Source organism: Vitis vinifera, chromosome 15 (genome assembly GCF_030704535.1).
Source record: "Vitis vinifera cultivar Pinot Noir 40024 chromosome 15, ASM3070453v1".
Classification (NCBI taxonomy): domain Eukaryota; kingdom Viridiplantae; phylum Streptophyta; class Magnoliopsida; order Vitales; family Vitaceae; genus Vitis; species Vitis vinifera.
The window spans coordinates 13,682,501-13,697,657 of NC_081819.1; the positions used below are offsets into that span (position 1 = coordinate 13,682,501).

Consider the following 15,157-nt stretch of genomic DNA (forward strand, 5'->3'; position numbering starts at 1 on the left):
TGACTTTTCAGTTTTTGGTACATCTTTTGATCATTGTTTGCATAATTTAACTTTTATTTTGTAGAGATGCGAAGATAAAAAATTTAGTCCTAAACTGGGAGAAGTGTCATTTCATGGTTCAAGAACAAATCGTGTTTGGTCATAGAGTGTCATATAAAGGAATTGACGTGGACCGAGCTAAATTTGCAACCACAGAAAAACTACCACCTCCAAGGAATGTGAAGGGAATCATAAGCTTTTTAAGACATGCAGGATTTTATAGAAGATTTATAAAGGATTTTTCTAAACTTTCTAGACCTTTATGTAATCTTCTTGAAAAAAATTCTGCATTTGACTTTGATGATGCTTGTTTGCAGGCCTTTAATGCAATCAAGGAGAAACTAGTTTCAGCACCAATTATGATTGTACCTGATTGGAATCAACCTTTTGAAGTCATGTGTGATGCAAGTGACTTTGCAATTGGAGCAATATTAGGACAAAGGCGAGACAAACTATTCAGGGCCATTTATTATGCAAGTCTGACATTGAATGAAGCTCAATTAAATTATACAACAACTGAGAAGGAGATACTTGTTGTGGTGTTTGCTTGTGACAAATTTCAATCTTACCTCATTGGTACAAAGGTGATAGTGTTCATTGATCATGTAACACTTCGCTATTTGTTTGGCAAGAAGGATGCTAAGCCTAGGCTGATTCGTTGGATCCTACTTCTTTAAGAGTTTGATTTGGAGATTCGAGATATGAAAGGAAGCGAAAATTCAGTTGCTGATCATCTCTCTCGGGTGGAGCAAGAGGAAGTAAGATCAGATTCAGTGATCCAAGAAGTATTTCCTGATGAGCAGTTGTTTGCATGTGAGATCAAGCTTCCTTGGTATGCTGATATTGTAAACTACCTAGCTTGTAAAGTATTGCCACCAGATCTCACTTACCACCAAAGCCAGAAGTTTCTGCATGATGTGAAATATTATCTTTGGGATGAGCCTTTGCTGTTCAAAAGATGCCCTGATCAAATCATTCGAAGATGTGTGCTAGAAGAAGAGATGCACTAGGATTTTCATGCATTACATTCTTTACTTATGCACCAAAATCATCCAAGAGTTATTTTGTTTTAAATATTTTAAGAATTGGATGATTTCATGTTTTTCAACTAAAATCTTGTGTTAAATGTTTTTCAAACTTGTTTTAAAAGATTTTAAGTTGAAAAAGTTGGTTGTTGAGCCAAAAAATAGCTCGACCGGTTGAACCGGATGAGGAACCAGTCGACCACAAGCTCAACTGGTCGAGGTCCGAGTCGACCCCTAGCTCAACCGGTCAAGGTCCGAGTCGACTCACAGCTCAACAGATCAAGGCCCGGGTAGACCCCTAGCTCAACCGGTCGATGGTGCAAAAAACTTTCTCTTTATTCCAGAAAGGTTGTTCAACCAGCCAAGGTTGAACCTCAACCGGTTGAGGTCCGGTCGAGGTCCAACAGTCACTTGTCAAACATTAAATGTTAACGGCTAGTCAATTGATCAACCCCTAGCTCGACCGGTCGAACCCCCAAACGGCTAGTTTGGTTTTTCTCTTCTGTAAAAAGGCTCCAATCTTCATTGTTTAAAAAACTTAACCTTTTCAAACCTTTCTTGATTATATTTGAGTCTTGGAAGAGTGTTTTTTAGTGCATCATTGTTCTAAAACTTGCATATCCTTAGTGCACCTTTCAATCCTAGTTTTCTTGTATCATTTGAGCATAAAGTTCTTGTGCTAGGATTTTTGTGAGATGTTTTATTTGTAAATCTTTGAGAGGAAGTTGTTCAAGAGTGGGATATCTCTTGAGAAGTGTAAAGGGTGCTTGGAGCCAAAAGTCCAAGAGGGTGAATTGGAACCATAATCTAATTGTATTGCTTGAAGGCTTGGTTTGGAAGCCTTGAATTAGTGGAACCTCAAGCTCGGGATTGAAGCTAGAGGAGAGTGGATGTAGGTCGGGTTGCGCCGAACCACTATAAACTCTTGTGTTTGCATTCTCTCTTCCCTACTCTTTAATTTATATGCAATTGTTTATATATTTATTATTATATACTTGCATATAATTGTCTCTTGCATTCACTTGTTTAAATTTGCGAAAAGAGACCATTACCCTATTCACCCCCCCTCTAGGGTGATTACCATAGGTTGGATTAGCATAATATTCCTAACAGAAATGATTGGGCCAAGAAGCTTGATGATGCTTTGTGGGCATACCGTACATGCTTTAAAACACCTATCGAGATGTCTCCTTATCGATTAGTGTTTGGAAAGGCATGTCATCTTCCTATAGAGTTGGAGCATAGAGCTTATTGGGTTGTAAAAAAGTTTAATTTTAATCTGAATGCAGTAGGGGAAAAACGACTTCTTCAATTGAATGAGATAGATGAATTTCGAAACGATGCTTATGAAAATGCAAAGATCTACAAAGAACAGACGAAGAAGTGGCATGACAAGCAGATCCTTAGGTGTGAGTTTGCTCCAGGACAACAGGTTTTGCTCTTCAATTCACGACTCAAAGTCTTTCCGGGTAAGTTAAAATCAAGATGGACAGGTCCTTATACAATTGACAAAGTTTCCTCTTTTGGAGCAATAGACTTGAAGGACAAGATAGGGAATATATTCAGAGTTAACAGTCAAAGATTGGAGCACTATTATGGAGAACAAATGGAGAGGAAATGTGCATTTATTCCTCTTGGAGATCCTAATTGATGAAGATTGAAAAGTCTAGTTGTAGACTTTAAAACAAACGCTTATGGGAGGCAACCCATAGTACTTTTTTTTTAGTCTTTTATTTTTATTTATTTATTTATTTTAATAATTTGGATTTTGATGCAGGTTTGTCTAGCATGAATAAAGAGCTTAAAATTACAAACTATAGTTGATGTACCATGAAACTAGGGAAGTTTCTTTCATTTCTTCAATCTTTCTCACTTTTGAATTACAATGAGGACATTGTTTAGTTTAAGTTTGGGGGTGTAAACTCCTAGAGTTATTTTGTCTTCTTGAGTTGTTGGGATTCTCTTACCAAGCATGTATTTGAGTATGATTGAATTTTCTATGACTCTAAAATTTGTGATTGAGCATGGTTTTGAGATTTTTTTTTTTTAATTTCTATTATGTCGGGTAGAGTTTTGTGGGTACTTTGATTTAAATCTTTGTTCTTGAAAATAATTGAGCACATAGTCATTTCTTTATTCCATTTTTTTTATGAAGAGAATGAGTTAAATTAATTGGACTAAGGAAGTTCAATCTTGTTTTGCTCTAGAATTCGTTGATGGATCCTTGAGGCGAAATCCTAGTTGATACCAAATATTAGAGAAATGATCTAGGGCATTTTTTTTCATAACCAAAAAGCTTTCCCAGCCGTCCTAGTTATCATGTCATCATTGCATGGTGTACTTCCATAGTCAACCCCCTTAAGCTTTATTTTACATAAGCCTTTATTTTTTCTTTTAACTACATAAACCATTCCCATTCTAAGCTTGAAAGGCAAAAAAAAAAAAAAAACCATAAATTTACCTTTACATTTTGAGAAAATACTTTGGTGGAAATTTACATTTAAATAGAAAGTTTGTTCAAAGGAAATTATCCGCATTATGTTGCTCTGTTTGATCAAAGTGTGAAAAAAAAAAGTGAATGGCAAGAATTGAAAAAGGTTGAAGTGGTTGAAATTTTGAAAAGGCTACAAATATTGAGGTAGTTGAACAAAAAAAGAAGGGAGACTGACAAAAAAAAAAAAAAAAACTTAATAAGTGGAGTGTGGATCATTTCAGGTTTTGTTAAAGGTGTACTTGGTACTGTGGATATCTCTTTTATTGTTCTTTCCGTCAAGTATTTTCCCAATTTTCTTTGATTTCCCATATCCATTTTTCTTCTTAGCCCCCACCTTGTGGCCTGTCATTACAACCTGATTAAAGACCTTTTGATCTTTGATTTTGGTGTTGACTACATTATTGGAGAGGATTTTTGAAAATTGGACTTATGGAGTTAAGTTTTGAAAGATTATTCTGGTTTTAGTTATTTTACTTTTATCTGAATTTGCAAGTGGTTTGGAGTTAAATTGACTATATCACACACACACTCAAGGACTTAGCTTTAAGCTGAAGTAAACGCTTAACTTTTGCTTGACAAATCACTAATTTTTTTTTTATTGATTATCTTGCTATCTTTGATGTTAAAAGAGTAAGATACTAGTGATGAAATCTAAATTCAGATCATGGCTTGGTGAGTGATGATACCTCTCTATGGGGTTTAGTTGATGTTGTCTATAGTAGTATTTTATTTTATTTTCATTTTGTTTGAGGACAAACAAAGTTTTAAGTTTGGGGGTGTTTGATGACTTGCATAATTTAGTATAATTTATCACTTCTCCCAATTTAAACTTTAGTCTAATTTTATTTATTTTTGTTTATTTTAGGCTTCATTATTGTTATTTAAATTTTATTTCAGACTTGAAGAAAATGAAGATTTCATCGGTGCTATTTAAGAGATAAAGATCAAGTCAAATTCTTTGAATATATATATATATATATATAATGGCATTTTAAAATATGAAGAGGGATTCATGCATGGATTGACACAATTATTTTCTTGCCTTTTGGAGCGGGACCCATCATCATTTCTAAGAGAGAATTAGATTGACACAAGACATGTTGACTCGGTAAAAGGAAACAAATATGGTTTTATGGAAGTTTGACTTGGTAAAAAGATGGAAAGGTGATGGTATTAGGCTAGACGTGAAAAGAGGAAGAGATATTCAGATCAATTTTTTTTTTTTTTTTGGGCAAGTTCCATGAATTGGATGAAAAAAAAATGGGATAACGAAGAATTTTGGGGGGATTTTTTCGTTTTTGGACGCTGTGGTAGAGAAAAAAAAATCTCCCCAAAATTCTTCGTTGTCCCATCTTTTTTTCATCCAATGCGTGGAACTCGCCCAAAAAAAAAAATCGATCTAAATATCTCTTCCTCTTTTCACGTCTAGCCTAATATCATCGCCTTTCCATCTTTTTACCAAGTCAAACTTCCATAAAACTGTATTTGTTTCCTTTTACCGAGTCAATATGTCTTGTGTCAATCTAATTCTCTCTTACAAATGATGATGGGTCTCGCTCCAAAAGGCAAGAAAATAATTGTGTCAATCCATGTGTGAATCCTTCTTCATATTTTAAAATGCCATTATATATATATATATATATATATATATATATATATATATAACGACGTCATTGCCATATTGTTGAAACCGATCTATTTCTTCTCACTTATGCATTGATGCCTCTAACTTTTTGGATTTACGTCTTTGTCACTGCTGTATATCTCATCAACGTATGTCCACACCCACACTACATCTCTCATCTTCTTTTGACAAACTCTTTGAGTCTCCACCCAACTATACTAAACTTCGGGTGTTTGGTTGCTTATGTTATCTGTGGCTTCGTCCTTATTCTCAACATAAACTTGACTCTCGTTCCACTCCTTGTGTTTTTCTTGGTTACTCTTCAACACAAAGTGTCTATATCTGTCCACCTGTAAAACATATATTTCTTGTCATGTCAAATTTCTTGAAAACACTTTTCCCTTTACCACTCACCAATCATATCTAGCTCATCCCACCTCAGAGCTCATTTCCAACTGGCTTCCACCGGTCCAAACTCTAACCATTTCAAATGGCTCACTCAATACGCCTCCACAAAGGGATTTCTCATGTCAACATCCGTCCCAAAATGCCCAATTGGTCAACCGCCCCTCCTCACCAATCGACGGTTTACCACCAGAACCACACAATTTTGAGACCTCTTTTTCTTCAACCACAACTTCATCCACCCATCAAAATACCCATCCCATGACCACTAGAGCCAAAAACAACATCCACAAACCCCTAACCAAGATGAATCTCACTGTTGTCATTTCTCAACCATCAGACATTAAGCCTCATACTGTTAACCAAGCCCTAACCGATCCCAAATGGAGACAAGCCATGAATGATGAATTTGATGCTCTTGTTTGGAATGGAACTTGGGAGCTTTTTCCATCTACTTCTATGCAGAATCTTGTTGGATGTAAGTGGGTTTTTCGTATTAAACGACTTCCTGATGGCTCTATTGACAGGTACAAAGCCAGATTAGTTGCCAAAGGTTTTCATCAGCGACCTGGCGTGGATTATCATGACACCTTTAGTCTAGTTGTCAAGCCGACAACAATACAACTTGTTTTAAGTTTGGCAGTCAATAAAGGTTAGCAATTGTGACAGTTGGATGTTAATAATGCCTTTCTTCAAGGCCATCTTTCCGAAGATGTCTACATAGCCCAACCTCCGGGATTTGTTGATAGAGACAATCCAACACATGTATGCAAATTAAAGAAGACTATATATGGACTCAAGCAGGCCCTACGGGCTTGGTATCTTGAACTTTGCCAGTTCCTCATTGAGTCTGGGTTCACAAACTCTCATGCAGACACTTCTCTATTCATTCTCCACTCAGATGACATTACTATATATCTACTTGTTTATATGGATGACATTATTATCACAGACACCAACACCAATATTATTCAGCGCTACATTGACCTCTTAGCACAAAGATTTTGAATCAAGGATCTTGGCACCTTATCCTACTTTCTCAGCATTGAGGTTCTTACCACTTTATCCAGTGTGTTGCTTACTCAAAGGCATTACATCTCTGATCTTCTTGCCTGGACAAAAATGTCTGGTGCAAAACCTGTTGCTACACCACTTGTTACAGATGGAAATCTTACACTTCATTCCGGTACAACTCTGACTAACTGCACAGAATATAGAACCCTTGTTGGCAGTCTACAATATCTTTGTCTCACTCGCCCAGACATATCATATGTTGTTAACAAGCTATCCCAATTCATGCATCGCCCGACGTCTGAACATTGGAATACTGCAAAATGACTGCTTCGATATATATATGGCACATTGACTCATGGATTATTTCTTCATAAGGTAAATACACTTTCCCTTCATGCCTTCTTAGATGCAGATTGGGCTTGCAACAAAGACGACTATACCTCTACGAGTGCCTATATTGTCTATCTTAGTCATCATCCAATTTCTTGGTCATCCAAGAAACAACGTACAGTTGCTCAGTCATCCACAGATGCTAAGTATCGATTAGTTGCTGCTACTACTTCAGAAATCAATTGGATTTGTTCCCTTCTCACAGAGCTTGACATCACTCTACCTACACTGCCTATTATCTATTGTGACAATGTTGGTGCCACCTATCTCTGTTCTAATCCAGTCTTTCATTTGAGAATGAAACATGTGGCAATTAACTATCACTTTATTCGGGATCAAGTTAAATCAGGTACTCTTCGTGTTACTCATGTTTCCCCAGCAGATCAACTTGTCGATGCTCTTACTAAACCGCTTCCACAAAGTCACTTCCAAGAATTACAGGTCAAGATTGGCATCTCCTCCGGAGCTCCATCTTGAGGGGGCATATTAGAGAATTCATTACAATAGATTTTCTTTCTATTTTCAAATTCTTGTAATTAGTTGTAACTTCCTATTTTTGTTGTAATTCTCTAATTCTAGGATTGTTTCCTATTTTTGTGTTTTGGGTAGATTGTTTCCTATTTTTTTGTTTTAGGTTTTGTGTATATATATTCATTCTTAATCAATGAAAAAGGCAAGTCATTGTTTCTCAATAATCCTCTTTTTACTTCAACATTAAATACACTAGAGTGCTTCTAATGTGGTTTGATTAACTGGGGAAGGAATCTAGGAAACCCATTGCTTGGCATGAAAGGAAAGAATAAGGAAAATGCTAACAGGAACTTATGTCTTGTTTCATTTTGAGGAAAATAAAGGAGTTTTTCATTATCTGGGATCCAAGGAAAGAATGGGGGAAGGAAGAAGGCTTCCACTCCTTCATTCTTTTATAAATGAGAAGAACCCCCAACTGTGGACTCCAAACAAATCATCTTCCTTCTCCTTGGAGCGCAAAGGCTTCCTTTGCCTCTTGTTAGCATCCGAAGAGGAAGAACAATTGTTAAGGAAATGGTTGAAAGCGCTGTTTCATTTCTTGTTGAGAAGTCAAGCAACTTGGTTGTACAAGAAGCTTCCCTATTTAGCCAAGTAGAAGGCTAGATAAAGTTGTTGAGTAACGAGCTAGAGTTGTTGGTCTAAGTAATAATTTTAGAATTATTTAATTTCCAAACATATGAATGTTCTACATATTTTTCATTTTTTTTGTTCACAACTATTTTACATATTTCTTCATCCTTTTTATTTATAGGTTTGCATATAATGTTAATAATATAACCTCACATCCTTTTGCCTTATAGAAATTTTTTCATTCACATGTAACTTCAATATGGATAATTTTTTTCATCCAATCTCATACTAATAGATTGAAGGAATCATCTCGTTCGCTAATCATGACAAATAAATAACAAATAACGAATAAACAAAAGAAAGCAAATACAAACCGAAGAAAACACAAAATTAAATACCAAAATCAAATAGGAAAACAACGATACTATCACCCACTACGATATCTCGTGACCAAGCGTGACAAAAAAGAATTACACAAACAAATGGATATGATAAAAAAAAAGTCTCATTAAAAGATCAATTTTGGTCTGATACCATGTTGAATTTATTTCTTTTTTTTTTTAACTTTTCATTTTCTTTTTTTTTTCTTCCCATTTTCTATCAAATATTCTACTAACCTAAACATAAGTTAAGAGTATGTTTGGGAATGATTCTAGAAAGCATTTATAGTATTTCTAATATTTGAATGATAAAAATTTTCAAGTATTAGAAATATTAAAAACATTCATAGAATTACTACTGAACGAGCTCTAAGAGTGTGTTTGACAGTGATTGTGAGAAGTGTTTTTAACCTTTCTAACTCTTAAAAATATTTATTTTTCAAGTATTAAAAATATTAGAAATACTTCTCAAAATCACTGTCAAACACAGTTTAAGTGATTCTCCTAAAAGTGTTTTTAGATGAAACATTATTAATAATAGTTAAATTAGCTTTAAGAGGCTATTTGATTAAATTTAATATTTATTATTTAATGACTTAGGTAACTTTAACTTAAATTATTTTTAGGTTATTAATTTAAAACTTATTACTTAAATTTTACTTTTAAGTATTAAGGTTATTTGGTAAAATTGATTAAAATTTTATTTTAATTCATCAAATTGAAACATTTACCCTCATTAATTTTAACCAATATTAATATTTTTACTAATTTTAAGAAATAAATTTAATTGTCAAAATATTCATATTTAGAGGATTATAAATGCATAAAATAACTATGAAAATATTTATTATAAAAGATATGTTATGATGATTATAAAATATATTCTCATTAAGTGGTTTGGTAAGTCAACTTTATAACTTAAAGTGACTTAATAACTTAATTTAAGTTATTAAGTAAATTAAGTATGTTTAGTAAAATAACTTAATGACATGACTTAAAGTAAATAACAACTTTAAGTAATAAATAAAAATAATTAACTTATTTTTAAGTCTACATCTTTATTTTACCTTTTTATTTTCATTCGTCCTAATTATCTCAACAATTTCCTATGCTAACCTCAACGGTTATTTGACCTCTTTCTCTCTAGTTATAAATTTATAAAAATAAATATGTTAATTTAATGATTTGGAATAAGTTTAATTTAATTTTATCAAGCAACCTTAATACTTAAAGTAAGAATCAAATAATAAGTTTTAAGTCAATAAGTTAAGTATAATTTAACTTAAAGTCAACTTAAATAATTAAGTAATAAGTATTAAGTTTTATTAAATAGCCGCCCTTAAATATGGACAAATAAAACAAAAAAGATTTGAGATTAAAAATAAGTTAACTATTTTAACTTTTGTTTTTAATTTAAGTTGTAATATTAAATTATTTTATCAGTCATATTTAATTTATTTAATGACTTAAATTAAATTGTTAAGTTAAATTAAATCATTAAATTGATTTGCCAAACACAAGTCTTGGAAAGTGTTCTTTTAAAAAACATTATAAGTGATTTTTCAATATTATAAGTGATTTTTTAACATTATAAATGATTTTAAAACAAATTTAAAAGTTTTTCTTAAATTTACCAAGCATCTAATGTTTTTTTAGAAATACTTTTTAAGCTAAAAACGCTTCATAAAATTGTTATCAAATAGACTCTAAAATTCATAAATAAAACAAAAAGTCTTAATAAGTTATTTATTTGTATATATTAAAAATATTTATAAAATTAATTATTCCATTCTTTTTGTTTTAATTTGAAAAAAAAAAAAACAATTTAACATGTTTTGAAAAATTCCAAAATATCAGATTTATTTTTTAAAAATTGGTAATAATCACACACACACACATATAGATATATATATATATATATATATATATATATATAAATTATATGAAAAAAATTGGTAACATGATCAATTCATCCAAAAGTTCTAAAAATAAAATGTGGTAAGAAAAGTTATGCTACTTAAACAATTATAAAATAATATTTTAATAGGAGATAAGCTTTTTTAGTGTCACATGTGTCACACTTTCAAGTTTGATGCTAAAGGGGAATTATCTTAAAGCACATTCTGTGTAATTCCATGCCCCTAAAATTAAAATCCCATGATAATGGTCCAAGAAAAAGTTAAGAGGTCGAGGGATGTAATGATAATCGTTAACTAAAAACCTATATCTAACTAAAATAATATTTGACGACTGTAAAGGTTTTACTTTTAATGTTCACATTTTTCAAATTACCCCACATTTGCTCTGGGATACTTGTTATGGAAAAAAAAAAATTATCAACTTTTTCTTCGGGATGTTTGTTTATGGAGGAAAAAAATCTCAAATAATAATAATAATGATAATAATAATAATAAATAAATAATATATCTGAAAGGAAGAGAAATATTTACATGATGGATGATAGAATAAATATGGACCTACATTATATTAACCATTGTTCAAGATTTAGCTATCCATATATATACAATTTCTATTTGATCAAGAGTATGAACCACCTATGTGTAGAGCTCAACGCCGTCACGGGCCTTAGATGATGGGCCTAAGACTTGTGAGGCCAAATAGCCAAAGGGTATGGTCCCTAAGGCAAGAGGGTATAAATCCAAGTGTCAGTGTCTGTTCCTTGTATGATGACAATGTTTTGAAACAAAAGGAACCTGTTCTCTCCCGCTCCCATTGTCAAAGAGAATTCAGAGGAAAGGTGATGCCCTCCACAACCTTAAAAGATCTATACATTTTTAACAAAATCAAAAATGGATTCAGGTTGATTCTCTATCTAGATATAAAAGATCAAAGGAATGTTTTAAATGCTTGATATATATCCTATTTTTGTGTCTTGGGTGATAATGGAAAATAAAGAAATCTAACAATGGAGTCTAATTGTCAATTATTATTAAGGACATGACAGGTAAAATGGATATTTTAGAAAACAATTATATGATTTATTAAAAAGTATATGTGTTTTAAATTATTTTTAAATGAATAAAGATAATAATGCTTTTAAAATTTTGAGGTTATGTTTTTCCTATATTTTCATATGAGTGAATCAAAACTCATTTTTCTCAAAGTAAAAATTCATGGGGATTGGTTGAAGAGAAAGTAAAAGAGCATACCTCAATTTTATTTTTTTTTGAAATAAAGTTTTTTAGTTCAAAAAACAGGTGAGAGATTTTTTATTTTTTATTACTAAAAACTATATTTAAGAATTTATTCTGAAAATAGGTCGTTTTTTTTAAAACAAATTTAAGAAATAGATTAAGAAAATGAGGTTTTATTTGTAATAAAATCCTATTTAATTTTTCCCTAAAAAAAAATCTCAGAAAAGTGATTGAAGAGAACTCCGAGGACGTATGGTGGGAATTCTTCTTGAAAACAATTTTTAAACTCAAAGATACACGTTTAACAAATTTTAATTAAAAATAGTTTATTTGTTTTAAAAATACGTTGATTTTTTATATAAAAAAAAAATTGAGAGTTTTTTTTTTTTATAACAAATTTAAGGTATTGTTTATAGAACATTTTGAAAAGCAATTTGTTAACGTTGAATTCTTTTTATAAAAAAAGAAAAATTGAGAGTTTTTCTTTTTTTTTTTAACAAATTTAAGGTATTGTTTATAGAACATTTTGAAAAGCAATTTGTTAAAATATATACTATTTTGAATTTTGATTAATAAACGGAGGTACGGCATGGAAGATCTGAGAGCTTATGAACCTGGGAGCTCTTCCGGTTTTGCAACTACTTCTGAACGGTACTCCAATCAAATGGTGGCCAGGAAAGAGAAGAGGCTTCCCACTGTTGAAGAAACCAACGTAGTGGGGATGAAAAATGATGTGGAAGCTGTAAAGGGAAAGCTGTTAGAGGGAGCAATGGAAAGAGTAGTGGTGGCCATCTGGGGGATGGGTGGTCTTGGCAAAACTACTCTTGCCAAGAAAGTTTACAACGACAGGGATATTCAGAACCATTTTTGTTATCGTGCTTGGGTTTATGTATCTCAAGAGTACAATATCCGGGAGCTTTTGCTCGGGATCGCCAATTGTGTCACGACTCTCACGGATGAACAAAAACGTAAAAATGAAAATGAATTGGGAGAAGAGGTTTATAAATGTCTCCAGGGCAAAAGGAACTTGATAGTACTTGATGATATATGGAACACCGATGTTTGGCGCGGGTTGAGCTCATATTTTCCTGCAGAATCAAATAAGAGCAGAGTGTTGATCACTACTCGCAGAGAAGATATTGTTGTGGATGCTCATTCAGATTGCTATAAACTTCAACTTCTGGGTGAAAAGGAAAGCTGGGAGCTGTTTCTCAACAAAGTAGGGACTAGAGCAGTACTGACATGGCCAGGGTTGGAGGAATTCAAAAAGGAGATTGTAGCAAAATGCAAAGGTTTACCTCTTACAATTGTGGTGCTCGGAGGGCTTTTATCACTGAAAGATCTGACACGAGACTCATGGCTGAAAGTGCTTAAAAGCATGGATTGGCATCTAAGTCAAGGTCCCGACTCCTGTTTGGGAATTCTTGCACTGAGCTATAACGACTTACCCTCTTACTTGAAGCCCTGCTTTCTTTACTGTGGGGTTTTTCCGGAGGACTCAGAAATCAAAGCAACTAAGTTGATTCGCTTGTGGGTTGCTGAAGGATTTGTACAAAAAAGGGGAAAAGAAACGCTGGAAGACGTTGCAGAAGACTACCTATACGAGTTGATCCAGAGAAGCATGATTCAGGTGGCTGATACGAGAGACGATGGAAGGGTGAAGTCTTGCCGTATACACGACCTGCTTCGAGATCTAGCCATTTCAGAAGCTAAAGAAGAAAAACTTTTTGAGGTAGCTGAAAACATTGATGTGGAGGTGCTTCCTACTAGTGTTCGTCGACTGATCAGCAGTAATATTAGTCAGACCAACTCTCCGCATTTGAAAAATTCTAATATCCGATCTTTGATCCTCAATAGATCCATTGATGAAGGAGATGAGGTATGTTTACATAAATACCCTAAATTGCTTCGGGTCCTGCACATGGACTCGGTGCAGGATGGAGAAATTTATTTTACCATACCATTAGGAAAAACAGGAGAACTCATCCACCTGAAATATGTATGCTTAAGCCTGGGTATGCAGATAGGAAGGCTTCCACCATCAATCGGTAGATTTGTTAATTTGCAAACCCTTGATTTAGGATACAATGTCATCCAAATACCCCATACAATTTGGAAATTGCAGCAAATGAGACATCTAAACTGTTACAACTGTCGAATCTCATCAAGGCAGTCAATGAGAGAGAGGTGGGTGGAAGGCCATTTGGGTGTCCATCAAATGACCAATTCAGACATTATATTTACAGGGTGGCGATTGGTTGAAGGATAACAACTTGGGAAAACTGACCCACCACCTAAAGCAATTGAAGCTAAACCTTTATTTTCGCCGAGAGTTCAAGGAGGGGTCGTTCCGATCTATGGCCCAATTAACTGGGCTTCAAAAGTTGAAGTTGGTTACTGATAATTTTATAGAAAGCGAGGGATTGTCAACATCAACTACAATTCTATTCCCAGGTCTGGAGTGCCTCTACAAATTGCATCTAGTGGGAACCATCCGAAAACTACCCGTGGAAACAACACTCTATCCTCCGAATCTCATGCAACTCAAACTGCTTTATACTAAAATGGAGGAAGACCCAATGCCAATACTAGGGAGGCTGCCAAACTTGAGGATTCTCACATTATTACAAGATCCTTATGTGGGTACGGAAATGAATTGTAATCATGAAGGGTTCCTTCGACTTGAATTCCTACAAATGCAGGAGTTGTGGAGTCTAGAAGACTTGTCAGTGGAGGAAGGAGCAATGCCTAATCTGAAGACTTTGAAAATCAAGTGTTGTGACAAAATGAGGAAGTTCCCAGATGGATTATTGCAGCTGAAAAAGCTCCAAAGACTAAACCTCTATGAGGTATCCCAAGAATTGATGAGTGAGGTTTTAGAGACACAAGGAGAAGATTGGAATAGGATCCGTCATATAATCACCTCCCAGGTACCTCCCCCCATAAGGGGATATTAATTTGGTTATAGATGTAATTATGGTTAATTTAGAACTTCAAATTCTATATAATTAGGTGAAAGTCGTTTTATGTTGTATATTTCAATATGCTCGATTGATTCATCATGTGAACATGACCAAATTATTCCTTTTATTTTATTTTATTTTTATCATTTCACCTTTAATATTTGCGTTTTCTCTTCTTTTTCTACTTTCATGTTATTATTATAAATGAAATAATATTACTAATACATTAATATCAAAATTAATTTATTATTACTAATTATTGTTATATTATTGTTATTGCATATGCCACACTATTGCTTTGTAAATATAATTTAATTGTTTTTCCCTGAGTTTGCATGAAAGATGTATTAGACTTGCAATTAAGGTATTAACAAGACAAATTAAAGGTGATTGTATGTATCATAAAGTACCAAAGACAGATTAAAGGTATATATATATATATATATATATATATATATATATATATATATATATATATATCCGATTTTGGACAAAAAAAAGAAAAAAAAAACCCAAAAATTGGTACCCTAAAATATCAAGACACTAGAATTCAATATCATCGAAATT

At 33.1% G+C, this 15,157-nt stretch overlaps 1 protein-coding gene across 1 annotated transcript; it reads left to right on the plus strand.

The window, feature by feature from the left end:
• The first annotated feature begins 12,216 nt into the window (after positions 1–12,216).
• Positions 12,217–14,584, plus strand: LOC104881836 (putative disease resistance protein At1g50180). Its single transcript, XM_010663161.2, has 2 exons — positions 12,217–13,506; positions 13,874–14,584. The coding sequence occupies exons 1-2, from the start codon at positions 12,217–12,219 to the stop codon at positions 14,582–14,584; spliced, it is 2,001 nt and encodes a 666-aa protein (XP_010661463.2).
• Positions 14,585–15,157: the final 573 nt, after the last annotated feature.